The sequence below is a fragment of the Hippopotamus amphibius genome, chromosome 4, assembly GCF_030028045.1.
Source record: "Hippopotamus amphibius kiboko isolate mHipAmp2 chromosome 4, mHipAmp2.hap2, whole genome shotgun sequence".
In the NCBI taxonomy this organism is placed as follows: Eukaryota; Metazoa; Chordata; class Mammalia; order Artiodactyla; family Hippopotamidae; genus Hippopotamus; species Hippopotamus amphibius.
In genome coordinates, this window is record NC_080189.1 from 145,407,445 (window position 1) to 145,430,330 (window position 22,886).

General features: G+C 35.5%; 1 protein-coding gene across 3 annotated transcripts; it reads left to right on the top strand.

The window, feature by feature from the left end:
* The first annotated feature begins 525 nt into the window (after window positions 1-525).
* On the top strand, window positions 526-22,838 carry PSMA3 (proteasome 20S subunit alpha 3). 3 transcript variants are annotated; one of them, XM_057733945.1, is made up of 12 exons: window positions 645-681; window positions 3,237-3,319; window positions 7,947-8,019; window positions 9,629-9,752; window positions 12,504-12,605; window positions 12,689-12,762; window positions 14,069-14,141; window positions 15,512-15,577; window positions 18,876-18,922; window positions 21,151-21,218; window positions 22,207-22,271; window positions 22,680-22,838. In XM_057733945.1, the coding sequence occupies exons 3-12, from the start codon at window positions 7,964-7,966 to the stop codon at window positions 22,722-22,724; spliced, it is 720 nt and encodes a 239-aa protein (XP_057589928.1). In that variant the 5' UTR covers window positions 645-681; window positions 3,237-3,319; window positions 7,947-7,963; the 3' UTR covers window positions 22,725-22,838. The 3 variants fall into 3 exon arrangements, with proteins under 3 accessions (XP_057589927.1, XP_057589928.1, XP_057589926.1); XM_057733944.1 differs by lacking the exon at window positions 7,947-8,019 and having other exon boundaries at window positions 526-681; XM_057733943.1 differs by lacking the exons at window positions 645-681; window positions 3,237-3,319 and adding an exon at window positions 5,104-5,184.
* Window positions 22,839-22,886: the final 48 nt, after the last annotated feature.

Genomic DNA, 22,886 nt, shown 5'->3' on the forward strand with positions numbered 1-22,886 from the left:
AGAGCTCAACAAATAATATTTAATCAACCTTATCCTTAATTCTACTAAAGTTACACTCACAAAAAGAGTATTAATGCTTCTGTAAAATTCCGACCTGAGCTTAAAGGTGATACCCTTAGAGTGCCACTTTCCTCCTTCTTGTTAGAACAGGTGGATGAAGGGGATGCCGCCAATATATTGGGTTAGAACCAGGCCGCCAAGGGTGGAGGGAGACCTCTCCCCTACCGTTTTCTTTGGTCTTTGTAAGAGTATAAGAACATCTCTCCGTTTTGCTTTTAGAAAGAATTAGGCAGCGAAACAGAGGGATAAAAGATAAATAATAATTCCTAGGAAAAAAGGAATGGAACAGCTTCTCAAGCAACCCGAAGACTCGAAGTCTCTCAACGACGCCCTTGACCGAAACTGAAGAGGTAGGAACAAAAGTTCTGCCTAACCCCGCCTCTATTGCTTCTGCACATGCGCGTTTCCCGCCCCGCACATTCCCCCTTCCTTTCCCCACAATCCTTTGTTCCGTGGGCTAAGGCCCCAGGAACGAGCCACAGAGAAAGCTATTGGTTGAAAGAGCAGCCAATGAGAGAGCCTGTTATTAGTCTGCGTGCTGCGGGGTAGGGGCATCCTTTTAGACCCTGAAGCCCTAGGTGTCCCAGTGGTTTTAGCGCGATGAGCTCGATCGGCACTGGGGTGAGTTCGCTGTCTCTCTGCGTTATCATCTAGCATAAGGATTAGCGTGGGGCGGTGAACGCGGACAGGCCGCGAGGGGGGGCGCCGACTCGGGGTGCGCTGTACTTCCTGGGGGCAGGTGGGCCGCTTCCAGTTGTGCGGTGGCCGGCAGGCTTCCCGACGCGGATTGGTAGGCCTGCGTCTGCGGTGATCATGGCTTGACGCTTCTCAGCGCAGGTGTAGAGGGTTTGGCCGGGGAGCAGTTAGATGCGGAGCCGCTTTGGGTTGCTGAGTCACTTTCTTTAGCCGCTTAGGGAAACTGAAAGTGGAAACTCGTGGGGCCTGAAATTGTGTGTGTGAGTGTGTGTGTGTGTGCGTGCATGTGCATGTGCGCGCGCGTGTGCGTGAACGTGAAAGGTTTGGGCGACAGTTAGCTTGTTGAGAACCACCGAGGCAAGGCGGCTTGAGAATACAAGGTGTGAGACGCCGCTTTCCGAGGACCCCTTTGCAGTTCGTGGGATGCTGCTGACTCACGGGATTCCGTCTCCCCTTCGAGTGTACTGATGGGCCGCTCTGTATGAATCCCTGGAACCTTCTCAGAACTGATAAGAAAAATAGTCTAAAAAGCGGAGTCTGACGAATCCTTTCCATTTTTCCTTTGTTCCAGCTTTTCCTGTAAAAATTACTTAACAGCGTTGTGAGGTATCGCTTCTGACTTTGAATAGACAGTTCAGGATTTTAGAGTTGGGTTTGTTGACTTGTTCGGCCTACTACTTTCGTTTGTTAAACGTACTGCATATATGCAATCTTCTGCTTACTCCTTTTATATATTTCTCCATATAGCAAATACAATTTTTGTTTAGAAATATTTATTGGCGGTTTCCACTAGAGGCACTGAATAGTGGGTTTTTCAGTTCGTTTACTCCCACTGTGCACAAGATTTTGATACCATTAGGCTCCAATGGTGGTTTTCCTAGTTTGATAATAGGCAACTTATACTTGGAATGGTTTAATGCATTCGGTTATGAGATGCTAAGGTTGTCATACCGTTTTTGGATTAGTTGATGCTCAGTAATGCATGTTGTAGCAAATTGACTTTGCAACTACATTAATATTACCCTAGATTAATAGTGTTCTGAAGGGTTCTACAGACCCTTTAAAAATGTTTGATAATATAACCAGGTGAGATATTTTGGTATTACAGTGGTAGAATTAAGGATCTTTGTTTAACAGATCAACAAACTGAGACTCAGGAAGCACCACTGCTGAAGACTTATCTCCTGTCTTTGTCCCGAGACAGTGCTTTGTCCCAAGAACTCCAGATATGAACACCTGTCTTCTTGACATTTCTCTCCACTTGATTAATAGGCATTTCAAATGACAATGTGCAAAGTAGATCTCTGGGTTTTCTTCATCCCTTGTCATTTTGCATCTCCAACAATTTTCATTTCAGTGAATGGTTCAATTCTAGTTGCTCAAATGAAAAAAAATGTGTGATGCTCTTGTAATTTTTTTACTCTACTCCTAGAGCCAATTCACAGGGGTTTTTTTTTTTTTGACTGTACCTTCCAATGATACACCTATCTTTTTTTCTCTAGTCTAAGACACTACCTTTGGAATGCCTGATCGCTGTTTCCACTCTTGTTCCCTCTGTAATTCATTTTCCAGATGAACGACATTTTAAAAAAAAATTAGACATCCTCCCCACCCCCAGCTCCAATCAATTCCTATTGCATTTAGAATAAATGTAAACTTGGTACTCCAGCCTAAAAGACTTAACATAGTTTGGCGCTTACATGCCTCTGATATAGTTTACTCTTCTGTTTATCATTTATGGTGCTCAAGATACAGTGGCCTTATTTCTTTTTCTTAATTGTGCTCAGCTTATTTCTGCCCTAAGGCCTTTTATGCCACATGCCAGGACACTCCTCCTCCATATCCTAAATGACTAGTTACTTTTTACTTCTGGCTAAGCCTAAATAACTAAATATAATTGCTGCAGCAGTGCCTTCCCTGATCAGGTAGTCTGTGGTAGTCCTGCAGCTATCACTTCACCCTGTCTTATTTTCATGATAGTACTTTTTCTGATTTACTGCTGTGTCTCCGGCTCCTAGATTTGTTCATGGTCTGATTTGAAGATGAAGGACTTCAAGAATGAGTAGTCTTTGTATTTCCTTATAGTGACTAACATATAATAGATGCTTATTAAATGTCTGAATGCTAAATGATGTGTCCAAGTTCCTTCAGTTTGTTAGTGCCAGGGCTATGAATTAGAATGCTGCAGTGCTGAAGAGACTCCAGTGCTGTTTTTACCATAGTAATTTTTTCAGAAATGAGCCATATTCTGTGTGGGAAAAGTTCTGACTTGGTGCAGGACATGTATCCATTGCTTTTCAATAGCAGAAATCTAAAGTGTATAATTTTGTCTTAGCTGCTATTGCTGCTCTGACATGCTTTCCCTTTCCTCTTCAAAGCAAAATCTTTCTGATGTGTAAGCCATCTAGGAAAAAAAAATTGTAAAGTTATTGCTGCCAAAGATACATCACTATAAGTTGATTATTGCCTTTTCCTCCTAGTATGACCTGTCAGCCTCTACATTCTCTCCTGATGGAAGAGTTTTTCAAGTTGAGTATGCTATGAAAGCTGTGGAAAATAGTAGGTAAGAAACATTGTTTTACCTGAAATAAGCATGTCTTAACCAGGTATTAAATGTCTCCTTTTCTATATTTTTGGTAGTTAGGGTTTGTTATGTTACTTTGGCACAGAACAATACATGCCCTAAAATAATCTCAATTTATTAGTCATTTCCAGATCTCTCTTTAGGCCAGATCTTTCCATGTGCCTGTGTTTCCAGTAGACTCCAGAATATCCACTTAGACATTCTACCATGTCTCAAATGAACTGTGTAAAACCAAATTCGTCAGCATCTTTGCTAGCCCTTTTTTCCTTTTCAAATGCTTGATTTATATCATTGTTTTCCTTGGCCATTAGGATTGTGATTTTATTGTCTGATCTTTTATTTCCTTGTATTTTAAATGTCCTGTGCAGTTGATCACATGATTATCTCAGCAGGAGTATTTTTTATAGTTTTCTTCTGCTGCCATACTCCAAAAGGTATTAAGATCACTAAGATATTTTCCTGTTGGACTTACTTCCTTCACTCTTTTTTTGTTTAGAGTAATTCACTAAAATGATTCCTTCCCATCACTATAACATCTTAGTTACATTAGCGGCTTGTTGACAAATTCTCTGAGTCTCATACTGAAGAATTTTTGTAGTCAGTTATACTTACATGATCATTTTTTTAAAACATCATTTCTAACTGAATATAGTATGCACAAACTGGTTTCATTTTTAATTTTTTATATTGAGGTATAGCTAATGTACAATGTTGTGTTAGTTTCAAGTGTACAGCACAGTGATGATCATTGTATTTTTGCATCTCAAGCAGCTCTGGGATGAAATAAGGACTTTTAAAAAATTTTCTTTCATAACATCTCATTCAGATCTCTCAAAAAAAGTTTTTAGGCCTACTAAACAAATGGTGGTGGTGTTTAAGCTCGGTGTTTTCATTATAATGAAAACTTGTGTAGTAGGAAAATATTTCCAGAATTTTAGAAAAGTCCAGGTGTAGATGTAGTTTTTCACTTTCTACTAGTACCTTCAATATTTGATTATGGAAATTTCACAAGGGTGGACACTATAACTTGGTCTTTCCATGTGCTAGCACGTAGCCATCAGCAGTTACTGAATAAATAAATGCTCATTTTTTTTTCCCATTTTCTGGGTGGTAGAAAGAAGGTATATGGATTTCTAATGGTTTATGAAATAGTATTTTAAAATTTTTGAGCAAAAATACATTTAAAGTCTTCTTACAGGATTTGTTAATGAAGCTAATTGATTTTATATTTAAGTGTATTATTATAGATATTAGTACTTACAAACTGTCAGTATCTGATAATATAATAGAAGTAAGGCTGTTAAGAATTTTAGGCTGAACTGTATTTGTCATTATGTACACGGCCTGAAAGAGTTCAGGAGAGAGTCAAATTCAGAAAAAAGTTGACACATTTTTTTCCCGTTGACAGAAGATAGGCTCTTAGGCTAAGGAGCTGGAGAAAGACTTGAGGAAATTACTGTTTTTCTCCTCCTCCTTTGCATTCTTACAGTTTCATTGGTGTAAAAAAATGGTGGGAGATGTCTTGACTAAGAGAAAAACTGGAGATACATTTTGAAACCATCTGTAACCCAGAAAATTGAGACTAGGCTCTGAGGATCTGTGTATCTTAGCAATTTGTTTTCTCTAAAGTATTTCTAAATATGGTTTAAAACAGTTACATATAAGCGAACTTGAAGAAATATAAATTTTTTAAATGAAAACATTCAAAATGAATGTATTTTTTTCTGCATAAAGAAAAATTACTAGAAAAGCTCCTCTTTTAAAGGGATCTATGTAACTTGGTATGATGGAATATTGGATAAGGATCAGAAGATGTGAATTTTCCTCCTGGCTGCTGTCTAATGGTAATATTATATAGGGTTCCACTATTCAGTCCTCTGAATGTTACTTTTTTGTCTACAAAATTGGGATGTGGACCTCTAACCTAACAACTTCACATACCTTACCATAAATATGAAATTTGAAAAATTTTCATTGTTTTGTGGGCACAGAAAGTGGAAAATAGAGAAATTACATATGAATTTTATTGAGTCTGGCATATAAACTGATAGAAAACATTTAACCAAATAATTTGATATAAAATTATATTCCTGCACTGAAAGGAGATAAATTATTTTATTTTTAAATTTATTTATGTATTTTACTATTCTTCTTTTGGCTGCGCCTGTACGACATGCCAGATCTTAGTTTCCCAACCAGGGATCAAACCCGTACCACCTACAGTGTAAGTATGGAGTCTTAACCACTGGACCGCCAGGGATGTCTTGGAGATAAATTCTTTTAAAGAAAGAAATTCAGTCTCAGGAATTTAAAAGTCAAATATTTTTGAGTATCTGTTATGTTAAGCATAGAAACTACCAAAACAAATAATTAAGGGTATATAACCCAAAGAAAACCATAATCCCAAAAGAAACATGTACCATAATGTTTATTGCAGCACTATTTACAATAGTCAGGACATGGAAGCAACCTAAATGCCCATCAACAAATGAATGGATAAAGAAGATGTGGCATATATATACAATGGAATATTACTCAGCTATAAAAAGGGATGAGATGGAGCTATATGTAATGAGGTGGATAGAACTAGAGTCTGTCATACAGAGTGAAGTAAGTCAGAAAGAGAAAGACAAATATTGTATGCTAACTCACATATACGGAATCTAAAAATGGTACTGATGAACTCAGTGACAAAACAAGAACAAGGACACAGATACAGAGAATGGACTGGAGAACTTGAGGTTTGGGGAGGGGCAGGGGGTGAAGGGGAAGCTGAGACAAAGGGAGAGAGTAGCATAGACATATATATACTACCAACTGTAAAATAGCCAGTGGGAAGTTGCTGTATAACAAAGGGAGTTCAAGTCAAGGATGGATGATGCCTTAGAGGACTGGGACAGGGAGGGTGGGGGGGAGTCAAGGGAGGGAGGGAATACAGGGATATGTGTATAAAAACAGATGATTGAACTTGGTGTACCCCCAAAAAAATAAATAAATAAAATTAAATTTAAAAAAAAGAAAATGAGATTTTGATATATCTGCAAATTACATTAGTTGTGTTCCTTGTCAAGGACAGCTAAGAATTCCTGAAAAGATTATTACTTGGGTCACTTGTGTCTTCTAAACACACAAAAAAATTTTAATGTTCACATTGAAGATAGATTATTTTCTCCAAAGTACCTTTTTTACAGTTGCAATGCCTTTTGGTCCTGAAACCAGGAAATTAAAGCTACCAGCTGAACAAAATTAAAGCATTTTCTTTATAATCATTATGCCTTAAAGTATTTCAAATAAAAACCTAAACTATTGTTAAATACTACTACTTCAATATACAACTAAATAAAACATAATTCTGTGAAAAAAAGGTATATAAGTGAATACTTAAAAACATTTTATTAAAAAAATATACATATCATGATCATCACTATTTTATAAAAGTATGCCCCTAGAAGGTAATATGCAAAAGGAAAAAAGGGGTTAAATAATAATCTTTCCCTTTAGTCTCTCTGAGGAGACAAGATATGAAAGGAAGGTTGTACAATGTAACTTGTAAGACTAGAATGTTTAGAGCAAAAAAGTACACGAAATTTTGGCCTCAGGACCCCTTTATAGTCGAAAAAAAATCACTGAGGACCTCAGAGAACATTTAATTATGTCGGCCGAGGTTCTATCAATATTTACCATCACCCCAAAGAGCAATTATTTTTGCAGGTTATTGGTTCATCAATGCATATTAGAAATTAAAACTGAAAAATAAAAAATACTTATAAATTCATTTAAATAATAAACACAATTGCATGTTAACAGAATTTAAATTAACATTTATTAAAATATTTAAGTAACAGTAATAACATTTTTAATGAAAATTACTTTTCCAGAACATAGAAAAAAATGTAGTAAGAGTGGCATTGTTTTACATTTTTGTAAATCTCAATAATTAATTGAATCTTAATAAGAGAGTCTCATACCTGCTTCTGCTTCAATATGTTGTTACTTTTGTTGAAGCTTGTGAAACAAATCAGGCTTCATATAGATATGTAGTTGGAAAAGTGAGGAATATTTTAATAGCTGTAGGCATGTTGTTTTTTGATACTGTACCAAAACTGGACAAATGTTAGTTTCTTAAAGGTTAGTTGCAGTGTGGAGTCTGAAAACACAGCAGTGAACTTTTTGTACTTTTCCATTAAAATCTATTGGGCTGTCTTGCACTTGTATGATTTGTAACATTGTGAGTTGGTCATTCGGAAACATTGGTTCACTGAGTTATAACAGAGTTTGACATATTTCATTATAAACTATCAGAAACATCACACTTGGTAATGTCACCACCAATCTGATTATAAAAGTTTTGGAAAGCAGACAAGCTCACAGTGGTGAATATTTTTTCTAAAATTCCAGTTTATGCTTGAAAACTCAAATTTTATCACTGGCAAGAAAATATTGTCATTTGTTTTCCTCGAAGTGACAGGCTCACTTTGTTCATTTGAGAAAAAAAGTCTGCCAAATACCTAAGTGGAAATAACCATAGTTATTATTCTTTGATGGTAAAAACAGATGTTCCGTTAAAAAATTCACAACACAGTTTTATCAGTGCTTTTTCCTTTAGGCAACCATCCTATTTTGATGTACAGCAGAAGTACTTTGACTACCTTGCATTTCATTAGGATAAAAAAAGACAGGTACTCAAGGATTGATGTCTAATAAAATTAATTACTGCTTTATCAAGGACATTCTTAAATAAAAATGGCTTTTTTTTAAATTGTGAGAGCATAGCAGTGAAGACTACAGTGATTAGTAGTTTACTGCTATCATTTGTTACTGCCTTAGTTGTGTTAAAGTGCCAACAGTTTTACCCACCAGTGCTTCTATATCACTGGTGGAAATATCCACACAGTGGAAAAAGGCAAATGATGTCTTTGTGTTGTTTTTTTTTTAATTTTTTTAATTTTTATTTATTTTTTAAATTTTTTGGCTGCACCATGGGGCATGTGGGATCTTTGTTCCCCGACCAGGGATCGAACCCTCACCCCCTGCACTGGAAGCTCAGAGTCTTAACCACTGGACCACCAGGGAAGTCCCATTTTTGTTTTTTTGTTTTTTTTGGGCACACGGGCTTAGTTGCTCCACGGCATGTGGGATCTTCCTGGAGCTGGGATCGAACCCGTGACCTCTGCATTGGCAGGCGGATTCTTAACCACTGCGCCACCTAGGAAGCCCCCCATTTTTGTATTTTTATGAAAATAGTTTTGACCTCACAGACCATGCTTTGAGAACTTTTAGTTTAGAAAAAAGAATGTTTTAGATTCTGAAAACTGAGGAAGATGATGAGTTGGAATAATTGGGAATGGTTACCTGAAGCATTTCAAGTGAATTTGAAAAAGTTAGTGGAAATTTATTTAAATGTGCAGTGGTAAGGAGGAAGTGTATTCTAATACAGAGGATAACCTCAATAAAGACAGAAAAGCAAAAATGAATATAAAGGTGTTTGATGGATCACAGTGAGGTTGAATTTGGTAGAGCACAAGATTTATAATAGGAAACTGAATTAGCTAGATGGGCTTTGCAGATTCTTGGGGAGTTTTGAAAGCTGGACCAAGGAATTTAAACTTGAAAAGATACCTGAAGTGTGGGGGAAGGAGTGTCTGAAATTCTTTACAAAATTTGTGCATGTGGTGCAGTTCGTTTTTCTGGTTCTCTTTGTTAAAAGAAGTAGAAGATTAAAGTAATGTGTTTTCATCTTGAAATGGCAATATATAATTTCTCCACATTTTACTTGAATTATTTTTTGATCTACTTTGTTTTAAACAGTTGTACAAAACATTTTTTCTTTTACACTTATTGTAAGCAACACATGGTTATTGCAGAAAAAGAAAAAGAAAGAGAAAGAATTATAATCTTTCCACCCAGATTATTCACTGTTAACTTTGTAGTTTGTATGTAGCCTGTCTTTTGTATGCATATTACAGACCATTTTTAATGGACATGGCTCTAGTCAGCATTTGTTATAAGATGGCTGATGTATGCTAGACACTGTGCCATTCGGTACATGTTTTGTTGGCATCTTTTTTCACTTATGTATTAATCTCCATGTCATGATATGAGATTTTTTTTGGTCACATGATTATTTATATGGATCTAATTCATCACATTTTAGGCTATTTGCCCTTTCTAGTTTTTAGATGTATCTATTTTAAAGACAGATTTGCCTGTTTTTGTGTTTATTTTTAAACTTGGGTTTACAAAGTTTATTTTCAGTTAAAAAAATTAATTTTCTTCTACTTGTTTCAGTACAGCTATTGGAATCAGATGTAAAGATGGCGTTGTCTTTGGGGTAGAAAAATTAGTCCTGTCTAAACTTTATGAAGAGGGTTCCAACAAACGACTTTTTAATGTTGATCGGCATGTTGGAATGGTAAGGTCACATTTAAAAGTGTTCCTTTTTGCCTTGTCCAATTTCTTGTGAAGTAACTAATTGGAATATATTAAAATGTGATTGTAAGAACCCACTTATTACTTTAGCACTGAGACAGAAACAGCAGAGAGCCACCACAGAAGTCATCAGAAAGTTACTGGTTTGTGAACAGCTCACTGTCTGAAAGAAAAGTAGCATTCTTATTGTATAACCTGATTGGAGATATATATGAAAACCAAGTTGCCTTAAGAAGAGGAGGAGGGGGGAGGGGGGAGAAGTATGGGTGAAACAGAAATCTTGACAGCATAGGTCACCAATGAAGGCACATGCTTGAGAGGCACGGAATCTTTAGCTTTTTGTATCCTTTTCTGGGGATCACTGTCACACTGAAGATATTATCAGAAAAAGAATACCTTTATAATAAGGTGGAGCATCAGGAAAGGATGTCTGATGAAAGGAAAAGTGAACACATCCTTTTTAGTAGCTTCATAAGCATCACTATATATATTTCATGCAGCTAGTATCTAGAGTGACTGCTTCGCATAAATGCAGGCCAAGACAGAAACACATTACTGGTATACCGTGAAGTCATCCTATATAGACGTCAGACTTTCTTCAGTAAGAACAATCCCAAAAAAAAGAAAAGAAATGATTTTTAACCCTGCTTACTGAAAAGTCAAGGAAAAGAGAACCACCTGTGTGGTCGGTACTGTGCTGGAAGTTCTTTACATAAATTATCTCATTTAATTCTGACAACCCAGTGAAAGTATTAATCCCATTTTTAGAGATGAGAAAACAGACTCACAGCTGGTAAAGAAATATGCTGGGATTTATACTTGAGTCTGCAGTCTGTTTGTTACTCTAGAGCCCATTTTTCAGGGCGAGATCCTGTAGGATCCACTCATTCTGCTGAAATACCAGTAGCTTTGTTATTTCTAAATGAGACGTGTTACACACAAACACAAAAAGGACTAGCAAAATATATCCAGTAAACTATAAAGCTACAGATTTTTTTTTTTTGCTTCAGTTAGTATTTTTTCTGAACCTGTTTTCTCTGCTGAAGAGATTTATGATTGCCAGTGAAACTGGTATGTTTTCTTGAAATTTGTCAGATTGTAACCTAGCTGGTAGGAAGGAGGGAATTAGTGAATCCTACTTTCACTTACTAAAAAAAAACTTTAGGTAGGTGTATTTTGAAAAAAAATTCTTATATGCTTATAGGCACTTCAGTGATGGAAAGAATTTTATTGTCCTAGAATTTTCATATTTGTCCATTTGTTATTTAAAGCCAGGAAATTGATGGCATTCCCTATAGCTGGAAATTGGCAAAACATTAGACACTGAAGAGGGTTGGAGAAAATGAAGGATTAATGTTCTGTCTCCACAATTGTCATCTTTAAGTGATTTGAAAAATTATTAGACTTCACACTGAGTTTTATCCAAAGTAATGAAAGATTGTTTAAATGGTGAAAATTACTACCTGGGTATTCTTGCGGAAGTTATTCTAAACACCAGTTTCCTAACCTGCAAAACTATGCCGGTAATAGTACCTACCCTCATGCATAATTATGCAGAATGCTTAGCATGTAATGAGTGATCAATGTGTTAAGGATTTTCACCATTATTATTACTAGGTAGCAGTAGAAAAAAAGGCTATTAAAAATTTTGATAGCACTTATTTTTAAATTCTGAAAATCTCCTATGCCACTGGTTCCCAGTACTCATAAGTGTTTCAGTATTTTTTTGTTTTCATGGCTTCCCTAGACCAAAAGAAATACCTAGTGGTTCTGTTTATTATGTATGTAGGTCTAAACAACTAAGTGATTATGTCCTAAAACAAAACAAAAACAACCTCACCACATACAGCGAAAGAAAAACTTTTATTTTTAAATAACCACAATTACTAATGTGTACTGCACAATTTCTTAAACTTTGGAATTGGATTACATGCTGTGCCCTACCCCCACCCCATTTCCTGTTCCACATTGAATTTTTTTTTATTTAAATTAATTTTTATTTTATATTGGCATATAGTTGATTTACAGTGTTGTGTTAGTTTCAGGTGTATCCACATTGAATTTTGCACAGTACTTATTTTTTATCACGGCAACCCAGCTTCTCAGTGACTCAGTGGCACTGAAAGGCATGTAGAATGATCTAATGCTGAAACTGTGAACTACTTCAATATATGTTTTCCCCAAAACTTAAAACGCCCCACAACTCTGAGTTCACTATAGTGCCCTGGGATATATCAGCACATGGTTTGGTTAATGGCAGCTCTGTGCCACCAGGTTTGTGGTTTGGCATGTTTTGGTTTGGCATTACAATTTATTAGTAAGCTGAAAAAGAAAGGAGATTTGAGGTTCTGCCTTTCAGATCAAAACTTTTAATAACTTTTTGAACATGGAATGGCTTTAAAGAAAAGATCAGTTCTAACCAAAACCAATGGTTTTCTTCTTCTTTGTTGTTGTTTTATTCTTTATAATGAAGTGGTAAATGGGGAGACATGGAGTTTTTTCTGAACGTGATCACTGCACAAAACAATGAGGTCACACTTGGGAAATTTCAAAATTGTAATCCCATACTCAAGCATCAAAATGCCAGAATGCCTTGAAAAGACCTTTAAGCCAAACAAATTTATTCTAATGGTGATGCTTGTTAAAAATATCAAGTAAGCGTATAGTAATTACATACTTTCCGTAATTTGTGACAGGAATGTTATCTATTGAATTGGTACCTTTTTTTTTCCAGGCAGTAGCAGGTTTGCTGGCAGATGCTCGTTCTTTAGCAGACATTGCAAGAGAAGAGGCTTCCAACTTTAGATCTAACTTTGGATATAACATTCCACTAAAAGTAAGTTGATAACGTGTTGAGGAGCCTTTGGAACAGTAAGAGAAGAGTAGTAATAAGCTCTTCTGTTTTTTTTCCCCCCACAGCATCTTGCAGACAGAGTTGCCATGTATGTACATGCCTATACACTCTACAGTGCTGTTAGACCTTTTGGCTGCAGGTATGAAATTTAGTGAGGTATTCAGTGATATCTGTACTATAGGTATTTGTTTTCTTAGCATCTTATTAGCCTTTTTTGCTCTTGAAAAATGAACTGTCATCAAGAAGTATTAGGGCAGTGATTAAATAAAATGATGTACATAAAAATAAAAACTCTGAAAAATGAAAATGACTATGCAGATTTCAACTGAGGAGAAAACACAGAACTCAATATTTTAATCTAATTATAATAAATTCTCTGGAGGAAGGTGATCAAAAGGTATATAAACTTTTAAAGTTTAAGATAAGCAAGTACTAGGGATGTAATGTACAGCAAGATGACTGCAATTAACACTGCTGTGTGATAAAAGAAAACTTTTAATACAGTAGATCTTTAGAGTTCTCAAAAAAAGGAAGTTTTTTTTCTTTTTCTTTTTTCTATATGAGATGATGGATGTTATATAAACCTATTGTAATCATTTCACAATGTATGTAAATCAAACCATCATGCTCTGCACCTTAAATTTATATAGTCACGTATGTCACTTATTTCTCAATAAAACTAGGGGGAAATTTCTCTGGAATTAGACCCAAACATTTTCAGGAAATTGCAAACTGATTTTAAATATATTCCATGTTGTTATTATTAAGTAGCCAGCTATACTGACACTTCAGTTCTCTCGTTAGTTCCCATCTGATATACTTTAAGCAGTAGGTCAAATGCTCTTAAATGGGAGTTGGCTGTTAGGTTTTCCGCACATGAAATGATAACATAAGATGAGGCTGGTTTCTTTTCTGCTTATAATTTCAAAAAAATCAGTAATTCATATGATTGTTTAATACCCTAATTTTAATTTGTTGAGCATAAAAAAATGCATTGAACCAATTTGAATTATTGCAGGAAAATAAATGGAGGAATACTGGGGAATAGCCAAAAAAGAATGAAGGGTGGAACAAGAATTTGAGGTAGATTCAGTGTATTCACATCAGGAATTTTGTCCCCTTGGCTTTTTCATGTTTATGCCTGTAGCTCTTGGGCCCTCTTAATGCTTGTCCATCTATCAGTACTCCTTTCTCCCCACTGCTATCCTCTCAGGGAAGTTTCATCAGAAAGTTTACTCCTAACCAAAGGCACATGAATTTTGAACATTTTCAAGTATATACTAGTTTTTATCCAAACTACATTATCAAAGTGCTTACTATGAGTTAGATGGGTATTAGTAAATGTTTGTCTTAGAAAGTACAATTGCATTTTTACCACTGTACTTTTTAATACTTTTCTGGTATTAAGAACCATGGTTTAAAATTATTAATTTACTTCCATGCAGTTTCATGTTAGGGTCTTACAGTGTGAATGATGGTGCACAACTCTACATGATTGACCCGTCGGGTGTTTCATATGTGAGTAGTTTTGAATCATCTCAAATTCCATTTCCAGTTTCATGGTCTCTCATTAGCACATAAATCATATATTTGGATTATGTTTTTTTAAAATTCATTCAAGGAAGCTTACATTTTCTTGTTTAACATTAACAACAATAACCTATGGATATGAGGCAGAGGAAATATCTGTGTTTTTGGTTTTTTTTGACCACAGTGTACAGCATGCGGGATCTTAGTTCACTGACTGGGGATCGAACTCATGCCCCCTGCATTGGGAGTGCTGAGTCTTAACCACTGGACCGCCTAGGAAGTCCCAGATTTGTGGCTTTTAATATGCTATTATAGAAACTGCATTGTGAATATAAAATTTTGAATATGTGCTATTTCCTTTATTACAACAGATATTAGCAGTGTCTTAAAAATGGATGTAATACTGTCTCTTTTAAAGTTTTATTTTGTTTTTGTTGGTTTTTTGGGGTGGTTTTTTTTTTGGCCATGCCACACGGCTTGTGGGATCTTATTTTCCTGCCCAGGGTTTGACCAGGGATCTAACCCAGGTCCATGGCAGTGAAAGCCTGTGTCCTAACCACTGGACTGCCAGGGAATTTCTCAATACTGTCCCTTTTGAAAAAGGATTTTAAGTGGGATTTCTTGGACCTTTCTCTAATTACCTTTTCTTAAATGTCTTATGAGATTTTTATGGTTTTTATACTCATTAAAAAAAAATGAAGGCTCTTTATGTTTTGTCATTATATACAAGTATAGTTACACAAGTATAAATGGGCATCCTTAATTTAAAAAAAAAAAAACCCTTTACAATATAAATTACAGAATCCCCAGGTGGTCCAGTGGTTAGGACTCCGTGTTCTCACTGCCGAGGGCCCAGGTTCAGTCACTGGTCGGGAAAGTAAAATCCCACAAGTCGCACTGGTGTGGCTAAAATATAACACATACACATATATATATAACTTATATGTATATACAAATTTAAAAAAGAAGGCAGAGTATTTAACACTTAGGAATTATTTCTCTCAGAAATAACTTCATTTCCATTGTTATAATGCTAAAATTTTTTCTATTCCTACCAAAATGCCTCTAGTTCATGAATTGTGTGTGTGTGTATAAAATGATATAATTTGTTTTTCTTTGGATATACTTCTTGAAAATAATCCAGATTATTCTAGACTTAAGCTTGATATTTTAATTTTTTTGAGTCCCTTGGTGTGTTCATTAAAATGTCTTTTGACTGTATTTCTCCATACATGCTTTTGGGTGTCATTTAACAACCTTTCATTAACCTTTAAATAGAAACAGTAGTCATTAATGACTTGATAGTATATTAATTTAATAATACATATATATTTTTGGCATATGTTCTTTTTAAATAGGGTTATTGGGGCTGTGCCATTGGCAAAGCCAGGCAAGCTGCGAAGACAGAAATTGAAAAGCTTCAGGTAATACATACATGTTTATTGCTTGAAACTTTGCTATAACATTATCCTCATGCTCATGTGGTGAAGTTTTATCACCACAAACTAAAGCTTTTACTCCAAGTGCGGTTTGCCGTTTTGAGTAGAGCTTTCTGAAGCTGCTAGGTGGCTGAATGGGAAAGCTGGCAGATTACCTGTGGAGTTGTCACGCATCCCTTTCTGACTCTGACGGCTGCTTAATCTGAAAAATTACAGATTTTCACATAATTTCACACAATCCTTGAAGCCCATTCATAGAGCCCTGTGACCCTTAGGTTGAGAATTTTGGTCTTTTACTCTATCATTTCGTCTGGAAAACAGTTTTTGTCTATGGAAGTCTTACACACTAAGAGTCTGTGCTCCTTTGCTTCTCTTTCCTTTTGTTCCTGTCTAAATAAGACATGGGACCTCATCACCTATTAGTGTGAAAAAGGTTTCTTAAAAATTTGCTGGCTTTCCTTTTTGCCATAAATTAATCAACTTAATATTGAAACAGTACCCACCAACTCTTCATTGCTTATCAGAAACTTCCCTAAAAGGCAGATGATTTGTCAGCATTTTGGTAAATTACAGTGAGAAAAAATTTCATAATACATCTAATATTAATGCTGTACTGGAGCCTTGCTCAACTAATTAACTTATTCAGCTTATTTAAGGCTAGGTTCTAGAAAACATTTTTTTAGTGCTTGGAATTTAATGCCAAGTTCCAGACTTATAAGAGCCTAGTTTACGTTTGGTAGTTTAGTGTTGATTAAATTGACAAAAGGACCTTAGAGATCACTTAGCCCAAGTCCAATCCTGGGTTAAACACGCTGGCTAGAGTCATAGAATGTTGCTGATGAGCAATTCACAGACCTCATAACTCTTAGAGCAGTGTTCTTTCCCATCATATACTTCGTGGTTTGTGCTAAGTTCCTATCTTCTGCTCTTCTCTGTTGCTTTCCTCTCTCCTTAGTATTATGCGGAAATTTGAAAATAGAGTATTTAGTACAATTATCCTTTTGTCCTCTGTTAAATTCCTAGTGAGGAATGGGAATACTAACAAATCGTACCTAAGAATTGAGAACGATTATTTCAGTTGAGGAACATGTACACCTAATGACGAAAACATGCTTTAAATCAGAGGTTAGCAAACTGCGGCCCACTGCCTGCTTTTTTTTTTCTAAATGAAGTATAGTTGATTTACAATGTTGTGCTAATTTCCATTGTACAGCACAGTGATTCAGTTATACATTCTTTTTTAATGTTATTTTCTATTACAGTTTCTCATAGGATATTGATTTTAGTTCCTTGTGCTGTACAGTAGGACCTTGTTGTTTATCCATCCTGTATCTAATGGCTTACATCTGCTAACCCCAGCCTCCCACTCCATCCCTCCCCAAGGCCCCTCCCCCTTGGCAACCACAACTCTGTTCTCTGTGAGTCTGTTTTTGTTTCGTAGATACGTTCATTTGTGTCATATTTTATATTGTACATATAAGTGATATCATATGGTATTTGTCTTTCTCTTTCTGACTTACTTCACTTTGTATGATAATCTGTAGTTGCAGTGCTTTTTAAAGTTTTATTGGAACACAGCCATATTCAATCTCTGGCTTTTGCCCTAGTACAACAGTGGAGTTTAGCTGGAACAGAGACCAAACACCATATCCCAATGACAAAAGTCTAAAATATTTACTACCTGGCCCTTTACAAAGAGTTTGCCAACCACTGCTCTAAATCATTACTCTGGTCTGCTTTTCTGCTTGTGTTCTGTTTACCAAGAATATAATTTTATGAAATTAACTTTATCAACATATGTAAAAATATATTTGATGTTTAAATATCTTTTCAAATTTAAGTTTCCCTTTGTATGTTACAATTAATTTACTAAATATAGAACTTACTTAACAGGTAAGGGCAAAAGTATGAATAGTGGTATTTTCCTTTTCTTCACTCCCAATTTAACATGAAAAAATTTAATCATCAGAAAAGATACCGTACAACAAATATCTTTATCTAGATTGAACAGTTGTTGTTTTTTCCAGTGTTTCACCTATTTGTGTGAGCTAGGGCATCAAGATTTCTAAATATAAAAAAATATTAAAAATAAAATACTAGTAAGTCTAGTTTAGAGATACAGTAATTGAATTACCTCAACTCTGGATTGCTATATGACTATTCATTATTTTTCACCATTTTCCATGCTCCTCCACATCCAGAATATGAACACCAGTTTGCCTTTTTTTTTTCCTTCTGATTTTGTCAAGTGTGTTAAGAAACACATATACCAAAAAAAAAAATCTGCATTAGTTACTTACTGTATACATATACAGTATACTAGACTTTTCTGCTGGGCATCTAAGGGCTGTTTTTCTACTCTGATTTCCAAATGTTCACTTTTGCTTTGTGAAGTTCATTTATATTCCCCAGAATCAAATCAAATCCAACTATGTTCTAAGACTCCACTCAGGTCTCAGTTCTTCAGAGCTTTCCCTGACATTTTGCATTTTTGTCTTGAACAGTTTCATGAGGGACAATTTATCTCCTTCCTTCATCCCTCTATAGTATATAGAAGGTATTCGTGGTTTGTTTGCATTTTATTATCCTGAATTGGCTTTAAAGAAAAAAAACCGTGTTTTTGCTAATCTTTTAAATGTCAGGGTCTGCCTGTGAATAAATTCATAAAGCAGCCTAGATTTTTATAAACTTACATAAAATTAGTGGTGCCCAAGTGTTGTCCAGAATATCTGTTTTGGCATAATCATTAAAAACACATTAACTGTGAATAAAAAACTTAGGTTCTGGTCTTTCTGGATTTGAGGTTATTTTCCTTGGCTTTATTTTTATTTTTTTAAATTTATTTATTGGCTGCATTGGGTCTTTGTTGCTGCATGCAGGCTTTCTCTAGTTGCAGTGGGCAGGGACTCTGTTCAGTGTGCAGGCTTCTCACTGCGGTGTCTTCTCTTTTGGAGCACGGGCTCTGGGTGCGTGGGTTTTAATAGTTGTGGCTCGTGGGCTCTACAGCGCAGGCTCAGTAGTTGTAGCACACGGGCTTAGCTGCTCCGCAGCATGTGGGATCTTCCGGGACCAGGGATCAAACTGGTGTCCCCTGCATTGGCAGGCAGATTCTTAACCACTGCACCACCAGGGAAGTCCCTTTCCTTGGTTTTATATCTGAGAATCTCTCTCAAGAGCATGGGTTACTGATAAAAGTTGTATAAAGAATCTGAAAAGTTACACACTTGGAAAGTGTTCTTCCTTTGACTCATAACATAATGAATATATATTTTATTTTCTGTAGATGAAAGAAATGACCTGCCGTGATGTTGTTAAAGAAGTTGCAAAAATGTAAGTTGAAATTTTCCTTAGCATTGACAAAAATATTTCACTTGATCTTCCCTTATACATTAATCCTAAGGGGCTGTTTTGTTTGGAAATAACTTATTGCGTAATTTTTAGAAGGTGAATCCAACATTCTAAGATGCCTCATTAAGAAGAATATCATTATTTTAAGTGACAATGAATAGGATGGGAAAAAATAGCTTTTGACAAAATATACTCCTGTTCAGCTGACAAAATTCAAGAATTGAGGATATAGTGAACTGCTAGGGACTTCGTTTGATAGCTCCCAACTTCTTAAATCTCAGAAGTCCCAATAATACTAACCTTAGCTTACAATTTTAAGGTCTACAGCTAAAATTCTTGTAATAAGATGAGAAGAGCAGTATTTCAGAACATCTAGAAATAGCTTAAGAAAGCCTGAAGTAATTCATATTAGAGTCATAGAGTAGAATGCTGTAACAGTAAGAGTAAGCAACAACAAAGCCAGTAAAACCTCAGTGACCATGCTTCAAAGGCCATGATTCTTTTAGATCGAAGAATGCAGGCACTTGGTATTTCAAAAAACCTAAGAAAACACTGGTGATGCAGCCAGCTTTTCAGAGTTAAAAGTAATATATGTAAATATTCCAGAGAATGTATAGCACCTCTCTTCCACATTAGAACTACGTGAACATGGTCTAGTCAGCATTTTGTGCAAGTGTCTATGGTTTTATATCTAATAATACATGCAAAGAAAAAAGTCTTGGAGGGCTCTATGATATAATAATAAGTATGCTCTTTGGATGGTACCACTTAATCTCTATACTGATAGTTGAAACAAAATATTAAAATTAGGGGCTTCCCTGATGGCTCAGTGGTTGGGAATCTGTCTGCCAATGCAGGGGACACGGGTTCGACCCCTGGGCTGGGAAGATCCCACATGCCACAGACCAGCTAAGCCCGTGCACAATGAGAAGCCACGGCAATGAGAAGCCTGCGCACCACGACTAAGAGTATCTCCCGCTCGCTGAAGCTAGAGAAAGCCCGCGCGCAGCAACAAAGACCCGATGCAGCCAATAAATAAATAAATAAATAAATAAATAAATAAATTCATATTAAAAAAAAAAAAAAAAACCCAAAAAACAAAAAAACATATCCCTGGGTTCCCCATCAGCAAGTTCAACCAACCACAAATCAAAAAAAAAAAAAAAAAAAAAAATTAAAATTACAAGTGTTTTATAATTTTGTACTAATTGTCCATCACTCCTGCCACTGCCCCCCCCACCCCCCTTACCGTGAGACCCTTCCTCTTTGTGGAAGTTGTGAAGAAGCAGAATCCATTCCATTCTATATGATTATCAGTTAATAACAACCTAGGGGACACTGGCAACTATCAGTGGAACTAGTTAAGAAAATAAATAATCCTCATTGAATTGCACAAGTTTAATACAATAAACTCAATTTCCTTCACTAAGAAGTCTTCTGGAAATCAATTCTTACCACACCTTTTATTATTAGATATAACACTGGACTCTATTTGTTCCTTGTGGGAAAGCCATCCCTTCATCATTTAATAAAATGGAGCACTGTGCATCTTTTAGTTAGTTCTAGAAAATTTAAGATGCTTTCTCATATTATAGCAAGGCTTTTGCTCTCCAAATTACTTTTGCTACTTTGTTGTGTAAGATGATGGAAAGTATAAAATAAGAAAGCTTTGCACTGATACTTTGTTTTTACTTCTACTTTAATGTTGTGTGACAGTGCCTTCTTGTTTGCTGCAATCTGTCATGTACTGTTTGAAGGCCAGGTTAAGGGACATACAGAATGGTCAAGGGGTATAAAAATATTCCTGCCAAAAAAGGTGCAGAATGAAGAGATCACTGACTGTAAACTAATGAATTAGTTTGTTTTTCCAGTTAATGAATGGAAAAAAACAAATATCCTGAAAAGGCACAGGTAATGATGGCCTTTTCCCATTTGAATGTATGTTCCTTATGAGGTGTCTAAAAGACGTCTCTAAAGGAATGTATCAAAATAAACAACCTGGGTTGTAAAGGTATAAAGATATATTGACTCCTTTGTAGTTAAGTGTTTAATTTTTTTATCAGTCCTAGTGTAATTTTCATAATGTAGACTATAATGTATGTATAATTTTATACTTATATTAAGGAAGGCTTTTCTAATTTGCTGAGTGGGTGCATGAACTACGTTTGTAGACGACCAAATGAACGTTACTTGTCCTCCTTCTGTTCTAGAATTTACATAGTACACGATGAAGTTAAGGATAAAGCTTTTGAACTAGAGCTCAGCTGGGTTGGTGAAAGTAAGTTATTTTTCTGCATTTATTCGCTCTCAGGAGTCATCTGTACGAAAACTAATTTACTAGTGGAACACTAATTTACTAGTGGGTTCCCCCCCTTAAAAAAATTAGTCATGGCATATACACATATAAAAGTACACAATAAATGAATTGATGAACTATCACAACATGGATACACTCATGTAAACCCTGCTTTAGTCAAGTAGACCAGCCCCCCAGATCACCCCTTAGGCCTCCATGAAGTCACAACCCTTACCTTCTCCCCAAAGGTAACCACTGTCCTGAATTCTAACACCATAGTTCTTTGCCTGTAGTTGAATTTTATATAAATGGAATTAGACACTTTATTCATCTCCTCTTCTATTGCTAGACAGTTGGGCTCTTTGCAGTGTTTGTTTACTAAAATAATGCAGCTGTGGACATCTTGTACAGCTATCATGGTACACATATGTAGTAGCATTTTAGAAATATACATAAGAGTGGAATTGCTGGGTCATGAAATATGCACACATTCAACTGCAGTACTGGTCACAGTGTGTTCTGACCACTGGGTGCCTTTCTAATACAAACAGCCAGAACAAATTTAGGAGGTACTCTCTTTCTGAAGGAAAAGCTCTGCTTTATAATTGAGTAAACTTGTGAGTAGTTTATTTACTTTTTTGAAACATCCATTGTATATTTTAAAAAAGTATTACTGGGAAATCACTCTTTTTCTTTCTAGCATGGCAACCAAAGGGATTCAAGGACAGCTTTTAAAATCTAATCATGCTGTGAATGAATGCTCATAACTTATTATAGCACCAGGATAAATCAGAGTATAATGTATTCTTTATTATAAGAGCTAAATTTGGGCAGATTTAATATGTAGGGAAAACACACAAAGTTCAGAGAATCTGGTATTACCTGTGGTTTGGCTAGATTGAATGGTATTTGCAAATCACAATTACAGTCCTTGTTTTTAATTCATTTAAATATATGGCTTAATTTACAGTAACTAACGGAAGACATGAAATTGTTCCAAAAGATGTAAGGGAAGAGGCAGAGAAATATGCCAAGGTAAGGTACAGCATGAAAACAATTCTAGCTGAAGATATCATGGAAATATGTTGAATTCCATTAAATAACACTTGAGAGTTGAACTGAACTAAAGGATAGAACTTTCTAGGTTTTCCTCTTGGGGATAAAGTTGCCCAGGTTTCAAAAAAAATTTGTTTCTGTGCATGTGAAAATGGCAAGGTTTTTTTCAGGACATTTAATGCTTTCTTATTGTGTATGTCCTATCAAGAATATAGTCACTGATTGTTAAAGCAAGATGCACCTAGTTACTCTTTTCTTTACTTGAATGTCTTATTCTAAACCAGTGTTCATTTTCACTTATAAAGAATTTTAATGACAAGTGCTTAATTAGATTCAGGTTGTTATAGCAATGCTAAAAATTGATTTTAACCACTTTCTCTTTAACAGGAATCTTTGAAGGAAGAAGATGAATCAGATGATGATAACATGTAATGTTTACTTCATTTACTTCTGTTTTAAATTTCTAATACAGTCCCATGTAACTATTTAGCCCTTTGGATTATTAAATACCCACTGATCAATTTTCATTAAATTTTTTTCTTGTAAAGATTTCTGTTTGGTTAATATCTGCTGGACAAAATTGGTAGGGGTAAC

Bases quoted from the DNA above. Each gene is read 5' to 3' on its own strand.
- PSMA3 (XM_057733943.1), top strand. From the start codon at position 5,124: ATGATGGAATATTGGATAAGGATCAGAAGATGTGAATTTTCCTCCTGG. The intron at 8,020-9,628 runs GTACTCAAGGAT...TACTTGTTTCAG, and splicing joins ATTAGGATAAAAAAAGACAG to TACAGCTATTGGAATCAGAT. The intron at 22,272-22,679 runs GTAAGGTACAGC...TCTCTTTAACAG, and splicing joins AGGCAGAGAAATATGCCAAG to GAATCTTTGAAGGAAGAAGA.